General features: G+C 46.2%; 1 protein-coding gene across 1 annotated transcript; it reads left to right on the plus strand.

The window, feature by feature from the left end:
• The first annotated feature begins 582 nt into the window (after positions 1–582).
• Positions 583–7,696, plus strand: HOPX (HOP homeobox). Its single transcript, XM_037018688.2, has 2 exons — positions 583–733; positions 6,905–7,696. The coding sequence occupies exons 1-2, from the start codon at positions 590–592 to the stop codon at positions 6,980–6,982; spliced, it is 222 nt and encodes a 73-aa protein (XP_036874583.1). The 5' UTR covers positions 583–589; the 3' UTR covers positions 6,983–7,696.
• The last annotated feature ends 456 nt before the right edge of the window (positions 7,697–8,152 follow it).

Here is an 8,152-nt window from a genome sequence, read left to right on the forward strand (position 1 = left end):
AGGGTGGCGCCCTCAAGCCCTCACGTGGAAATTTCTCCGGATGCCTAGTCCGCAGCCCTAGGAACTCCAGGGGTACCACCCTCTGTGGACCTATCCTCACCTCTGGAAACGGGAGAGATTTAAGGTGCCGCTCGGATTTCCTCAACTTTGAGAAGTGACTTCTGCGCTGAGTCCCTCCCTTGGAGGAGGTGTGAGGGGTGCAACCCTCCCTGACGCGGGCCCCACGGCGCTAAGCCACTTGGAGGCAGCAGGACGCGTACCGCGAGGCGTCCGCGCGGCGCGCTCGGGGTTCCGCCGCGCGCCCTCTCCACGGGGGAGGCTCTGGGGCGACCTTTCAGACCCGCCGCCGCGCCTGCTCCCCCAGGAGCCCCCTCAGAGCGGGCCCCGCGGAGGCTGCGGACGGCTCCCGGGCAGGCGGGGGGTCGAGGACGCGCCGTTGACCGCGGGGTCCCGCGCAACCCGCAGCCGCCCGCCCACGGCTGAGGGGCCCGGCCGCGCCCCGGCTCCGCGCCGCTCTGCGTCCCGCCCGCCCGCCGCCGCCGCCTCTCACCGCCGCCGCTTCTCCCTCGCCCGCAGCCGCGCCGAGACCATGTCCGCGGAGACGGCGAGCGGCCCCACCGAGGACCAGCTGGAGATCCTGGAGTACAACTTCAACAAGGTCAACAAGCACCCGGACCCCACCACGCTGTGCCTCATCGCGGCCGAGGCCGGCCTCTCGGAGGAGGAGACCCAGGTGAGGCCCCGAGCCCCGGCCGCCCTCCGCGAGCGCCGCCGCTCCGGCCCGCGCCCCGGGCCCCGCAGGGCTCCCGCCGCCGCCCCGCAGCGTACCCGCTCGGCGGCGCCCCGCGCGCCCCTCCGTCCCCAGCCCGCGGAGGCCGGGCCCCGGCGGGGGCTGCCCGGAAACCTCGCGTTTGCCCCTCCCGGCCCTTGCTGCCCGCCCTGCCCTACGGCCCGCGAGGAGCGCTCTCTCCCGCGCCCCGGCCCGCGCCGGGCTCGCTGTCCGGGGCTGTTTCTCCCCGGGGCTGTGAGCGAAAGCTTCGCGGCGGGTGCGCTGTGCGCTCCCGGAGCCCAGTGCCCTAACACCTGCCCTCGGCGGCACTGTCGGAGCTGGGAGGGACCTTAACCATCTGCTGTGAATTCAGTCCTCAGGTTTGGCCAACAAGGAAACAGGCCCAGAGGGACGAAATCGTGAGGATGGCTCGGGTCGTTATTCTCGTTATTGCCACCACATCACAGTGCAGCGTCCTCTGAGCTGCAGAGTAGAGATCCATATGGCCCCGGAGATTTGGTTCTGATTTTTTTTTAATTGCCCCTCTCTAAGGTTTAAAGTACTTTCTCTGGAGTTTTCCAAGAAGATAGACACCTGACAACCGATAGACATTACAGCTGCAGGGAGCGGAAGCAGCAGATGTCCCTTTAAGTGCATTGATTTATTTATCTTTTTCTTTTTTCGAGTGCCTATATTATCCTGAAAACTATTTAGGGTAGAGAATGCAGACTATTAACCTCCAGGAGCAGTGTTGGGCTACTTCAGCTTTTTTTTTTTAACACTGTCTGAAGTCTGACTTTTATTTTCCCTTTGGTCATGGAAAGACAATTAGTTATGCACGACAATACCCCTTGTAACTGCTCTAGCATCTCCGATGTGGTAGTCCAAAGCGCTTCCACATCCCTAGTCAAGCTTAGAGCAGACATTCCCACTCTTCCCACTTCATACGCCAGAGCATCAGGCACTTTGTCCTCTCCTTACAGTGAACGACACTCAGGTGAGGCTTAAAAGAGTGTCTTGGCTGTTCCAGTGGATCCTAGAACCAAGACCCTGAGCCCTAAATTCAAATTAAGCCGGACACATTTGGGGAATTTGCTCCTGGAATAATCCTCTTGCCCCTAGGAATCCTCTCATTCCTAGGCTAGATCAAAAGTCAAGCATATCTGTTTTTAGCAGAGAGAACAGCTAGCTAACCAGAACCAGAACTTAATGGAGAGTGATTTATTGTAACCCAAGTCTAACAGTTTATGTTTCTTGGAACCCCTGAGGAGGCAGCCTGCTGAAGTTTTATCATTTAAAATCCCATGCTATATTTAGAAAAGAGGACTGATTACAGAGACAATAATAACTCATCTTTTAAAAAGAAGGCTCTGAATTTATTGTGGGCACATTACCAACTAGGGGTCTAAGCTCTTCTCAGCTTCCCTTAACTGTAGAGTGGAATAATTACTTTGGCCTTTGTAATGGCTAATACTTGCCAGGTATTGTTCCAGGCACCCTCCAAGTATTAAATCATTTATTTTGCACAGCAATGCTCTAAAGCAGGAGCTACTAGACAAATTGTACAGGAAAGGGAACTGAGGCACAGGAGGTTTAAATAACTTGTCCAACAATTAGGCAGTAGCAGAGCTAGGATTTGAACCCTGGCAGTCTGGGTCACAGTCCAGACTCTAAACCACCATATTATGTTATCTCCACAGAGGAAAAATGGAAACAACTTGGGTGGGGGGCAGGGAAGGGGGTGTGAAGAGGGGAGAAGGGCTGGAATTCAATTTATGTTATAATTTTTCCTGAAAAGAAAATCCATGCATTCAATGACAGTCACCCAGGCTACATTCAGTCTTTCTGCAAAATTCACCTCATGTTAGAGAACTGAAATGAAATCACATGAGGGCAGGAAGAAGGGACACCTGCTTCTTTCTGTGGCTGAGGTAGGCCAATTCAGACTTCTGCACAGCAGGTTGATCTGCCCAGCTTAGGAGGTCCTTATCCCATTTCCCAGCTTCTACCATACTCAGAAGAACCAGTGGTAGCCCCAACCCTGAAAGGAGTGGGTGTGGAAGTGAGTCAGCCTCCTAGCAGGGCCCCTGGCTTCCTTTTCCTGCCATGGGCTAACACCTTCTTCCTCCTGGAGTCTGCCACAGCTCCACTTGCCCTTCTGTCTTTCTGAGCAGACCAGCAGGAAAGCATCTGAAACCCCAAAGCTCAGAGGGAGGCAAAATTTAGCAAGCTCAGGGAGAGGGGTTTCCCAGCTACCTCTGGGTGTCTGCCCTCTGTCACTCCTTCCTGGGTTGGGTCTCCTTTTCCAATCTCCTGTCCTTTCCATCCAAACTCTTTCCCTACCTCTGTGTGCACTGGTGGTGAGAATGGTGTCTTCTTTAATCTTCTCAAACAACATTTACATCTTAAAAAGTGGCATCTAAGGAAAGTGTCTTCTGGAGATGTAATGCCCAATGGTGAACTTTCAGGCTTAAATAAAATTATTTTGATTTATAGCAGACTTTATAGAGACCCTTTCAATAACTCCATGGAGGCCAGGGTCTGCTGGGCCTATACTTAAGTAGTGTCTGGTATCAGCACATCCTGTTTCTGTTCTTTATTAGCATTGCCTCTTTCCACAAAGGAATATCACCAAAGCCAAAATAATATTTATTTCATATACCTGATCCCTCATCTCTGACACCACCCTCTCCAGAATTGGAATCATAGCCTTTATTTTCCTAGAACAAGTAATATTTCAGTAGGAAAAAAAATAAGCAGAAGATGCTGCTGTGAGATGATTAACTAGAACTGATTCTCACTGCTGATACCTTGACAGGGGCAAGAGGGACTGAAAGATTGAAACATTCTCTGGCTGGGGGCTTTAGTGACCTCTTTATAACTATCCCACTGTAGGCAGCGTTCTCTGCTGTGGGACAATGTTTGCTGCCCTGGGGGGACACCTATAGGAATCCAGAGGGAACTGAAGGTGCTCTAATGGAAATGACTTTTCAAGTTGAATTTGCTGGGATCCTAGAATGGATTTTTCTCATGACAGTAATTAGATATCTCCTACATTTTAATTAGATAAGCCTTAATGGAATCCCAACCTCTGTGTCTTGTTATTTTGAAGTCAGTGTTGGAAGAGGCTGGGAAAACTCTTTGATCAGCCCCCTGGGCGTTTGGGATGATCTGGCGTTTTCTATTATCACTAATTCTAGCAAAGTGTAGCTGGCATTGCTTCTTAGAGAGGGCTCCAGAATTCTTATCTCCTCTTGATGTCCTGGGACTATTCCCAGAACTCAGTGGTATTAGTGGTTGGATATTCTATCAACAGAATAAAGACCTCTAAAGGTCTGCTCCTGAAAAGACTGAAATGGTAGTCATTAGAGAAAAGGCCGGGAACAATGTTATTTTGCCCCAACCCCTCCCTATCACAGTGTCTAATTATCATCTGTTCACTGGGAGTAAATAAATCTCTATCAGTGGGTGAGGGTAATGAGGCCATTCATTTATACGCAAGTGACAGATGAATGTCTTTCCCAGGAGACGACTAAAATAAAGAAGAGAAGGGTAAAGTCAGGGAGAAAATTTAGTATTGATGTGAGTTGAGGTGTGAAAAGATTCAGCTCTAGATGAAAAAAGTCAAGATATTTAATGGTTTTTGTTGGACAGCAACTAGTTTGCTAAATAATTGTATGAATACTCGATTTAAAATATATATCTTCAGAAAATACTTAAGCTTTTCTTGAACCTCATCCCATCCCCCAGTGCTCCGGTTCACTTTGTTAAGCATTTGGATACCAGCTCACCAGTTCACAAATGTGGTCCTTGCTGAAGTTATTTTTTGGAACTGTACATTAATATTCTGCTTCATTACTAGAGTAAAAATGTGGGTGGCTTTTCTGAATGAGCCCAGCTCAGTCATTTTTTCTTAAATGAATCCTGACAGAAAATGAGATTTTCTTCCTCCAAGTTTTAATTAGTCGTTAAAACTCTGCCACTATTCAGCTCTAGTAACTGGAAAACCTATTGAATTAGACCTTATAGCCTTGAAACCCCCACAGAGCTACCTCATTAATGGAACTGGAGCCATGTTGCTCTCACACCAGATTCCTGAGCTACTAGACACACATATGAATTACAGAAGAAAACATGCCTACCTTAGCAGTAGACCCTTGATTAAAGCCACCAAAGTCACATGAGCTCTTTCTTCTACTGAAGGTTAGTGATCCCCAGGGGCAAAATATGGCACCCGAAGAGCAACCCCAAAAGAGAAGGTCTCCCTAAGGGTAGCCTGCCATTCCTGGCTTCAAATCACTTTTCTGTTTGCCACCCACAGTACAAGGGCACGTAAGAGAACAGATCTTGACAGCTGCCTAAGGACCTTCAGTGTGTAAGCTCTGTCCTACAGGAGGTGGGTTGTAGGTGTGGTCCAGTGTTGTCCTATGGCTTCACTCCCTTCTAGCTCTACAGGCCTTGATCCTCAGAAGCACTCCTTCCTCTGAGTTCTCACCCTCCTCTGATTGGGCTTTTGCTGAACTGCCTTTCAGCTCTCTAGATCTCTGCAGAGATGAGATCTTCCCCAGCATGGCCTTAGAGCACATCCTGTTTGTTCCAAAGTTGAATCTGCATCCAGCCATGCCAAGTCACAGACTCCCTACATGTCTTGACACAGCATCTCATCAGCACATCCCACGTCTAGTATCCATCCCACAGCTGTGTTCTTTCTGCTTCCTTTCTGTCCCTTTATCTGCTTACCCCTAGAATAGGTGAATTTTAGAAACCACAGAACAAACAGTAGAGACAATTACCTCTTCTTCTATGGTTAAGTTGACCTCTATTTTAGGGATTTCTTCAAGTTCTCATATCCTGTAGGCTGTAATAGAGCTTTCTGTTGGCAGGGCCCAGGACTGTAAAGCCCCCAGTGGTCACCTACCCAAGCAGCTTGCCTGTTGATACGAGCGTGACCTGAAAATATGATCATTCTCAGTGTATAACATGATGTGTGGATGGTTGAGAAGCACAGGAGAATAAAGCCTGGAAGTCCTAACTTGCTGTAGAGCTCCTTAACTCATCCTCTCCCATGCGGATCAACGCTTACTGCTTCTATTTCCTCCCGAGTCCCTCTTCAACATTGTTCTTTTTTAAAAAAATCCTAGTTTCCTCTTGGCCAACCTAGTCCATACCAGCTTGTTTTCCAGCACGGGTCTCCTTATCTCCTCTTTGAAGAATCCATCACCCCTCAGTAGCATAATAAAGGCAACCTTACAATATAAAAATGGTTTAGCTCTCACATGGTACCATGTTTAGAAGCATCCCACCTGGGACTTTCACTAAATCCATGGTCACTTTTGTGAGGTGTGAATGTCTGGGTCACAGAGCTGCAGGATTTGGTAACAGAGACACTCACACAATTTCCTCTCACTGCTCAGAGGCCCTAGAGCAGGAGACAGTGGCCTAGACTAAACATGGATCTCCAAGAAGGACTGCCCTGAGGTTATCTAGTACTTAATTTTCCATGCATTTTATTCAATGAATATTTGTTAATGCACTATCAATGACCCAGGCCCTTGATGAGAGCAGCACACACTGATGAGATAGAGCAACCACAGAGATCTGGGGCATCACGATATGCTTTAATTTCATTTATTCATTCAACAAACACTGCTTAATCTCTGTTAAGCCCTTGTGCTAGGGGCTAATAATGCAATGATGATAAAATGAATTCTGAAAGATTCTGCTTTCAGGGATTTTATATTCTAGAAGGAAATGTAGATTAAAAACAAGTGAATACACCAAGTAATTACAGATATTAAAAGTTCTGTGAAGGTAAAATATTAAAATAGAGAAAAAGGGGTGGAGAACATACTTAGGGAAGGATTCATTCAAAGGTTCTATTTAAGCTAAGCCCTAAGGATGAGACGGAGAATGATCAGATAAAGAATGAAAATAGAACATTCTAAGCATAGGAAATAGCATGTGCAAAGTCCTGAGGCATAAAAGGTAAGTGTCACAGTGACAAGAACCATTCCCATGGACAGATTCCTTGCTTTCCTCCTTTCCAGTTGGGCCACAGGGGTTCCTTTTAGAAAGGGAGTGAATGTTTCAATTTTCTAGTATATAATGGTAATTTTGCACATTTCTCTCCTCCAGAAATGGTTTAAGCAGCGCCTGGCCCAGTGGCGACGGTCGGAAGGCCTACCTTCAGAGTGCAGATCTGTTACAGACTAATGATGTGGCGAGCATTGGTGGCTTCCCTCCATGAGGAACATCTGCTGTTTCTCTCCTTGGATTAACCAAGCTATTTCAGTTTTTCAATGTATTATATACTCCACTGTTAGCAGTCCTGCTATTTAACACAATGTTGTATTTTTTAATGTACATAATGATGAAAGAAAATAACAATAGACAGTTAATGTGCAGCTTCTGTGTAGAGCAGTGGCTTGGTGGGGAGTAGTATGGCTTGCATTTCCCTTCTGGTCATGATGACCGATGGTGTGGAAACTATCTAAGTTTACCTTTGACTATCACCTCCCAGAAACAATTTACTTTCACCACCTGTTTTAGAGCAGGCAACACCTCTGTTGGAAAGATAACATGACCAAGAAGGAGAAATATTTTTTCCTGTTTCTACTTCCCTAAGTCATTTTTTTATGTTTCATTTAATATATTGAGATTAGAGAATACAGAGGGATATTTGAGTCATTCAGATTTCATAAAGCAGTTCCCTGGATTATAGCTGCATTAACCTGTACAGAACCCAGTTAGCCTGGAAGACAGAAACTCCAAATGGCAGAAAATCAAATAACTAAGAAAATCCACAAAAGTCTTGAATTTACCTTATTTACATGCATTTGTTAAATTTATTTTGTTAAATAAAATGAACTGCTTTTTGTCTCTAACATGATATTCTGAATAAAACCTTAATTTTTTGTTAAAAATGTACTGAATTCTCTGCAGATTTTTAACTGAAGAATAAGCATATCAAAGAAAAACAGAATAGCTCCAACAGGAGCAGACTGACAAAAGAGCTGTCATTTTCCAAATCCTTGTTACTCCAAGTGTGGTCCAGGACTGGCATCATCAGCATTAGCTATAAGCTTGTGAGAAATGCAGAATCCCAAACTCCAGTCCAGGCCTACTGAATCACAAGTTACATTTTTAACAAGGTCCCCAAGTGGTATATATACATATGAAAGTTTGAGTAACACTGTTCTAAAGAATTCTGCTGTCCATTTGCATTCATTTTCTATCATAGCACATTATGCATCTTAATAGTCTGTCAGTTAAAATTGTGTTAGCATGGAAAATAGCAATTTGATTACAATGCATTAACCAAATAGCCTTTTTGTTTATTTGTTGAATTGATTAATTGATTGTTTTCACGTAAGATATCAAGTA

The sequence above is a fragment of the Manis javanica genome, chromosome 5 (genome assembly GCF_040802235.1).
Source record: "Manis javanica isolate MJ-LG chromosome 5, MJ_LKY, whole genome shotgun sequence".
Taxonomy (NCBI): Eukaryota; Metazoa; Chordata; class Mammalia; order Pholidota; family Manidae; genus Manis; species Manis javanica.

Bases quoted from the DNA above. Each gene is read 5' to 3' on its own strand.
- HOPX (XM_037018688.2), top strand. From the start codon at position 590: ATGTCCGCGGAGACGGCGAGCGGCCCCACCGAGGACCAGCTGGAGATC. The intron at 734-6,904 runs GTGAGGCCCCGA...TCTCTCCTCCAG, and splicing joins TCTCGGAGGAGGAGACCCAG to AAATGGTTTAAGCAGCGCCT.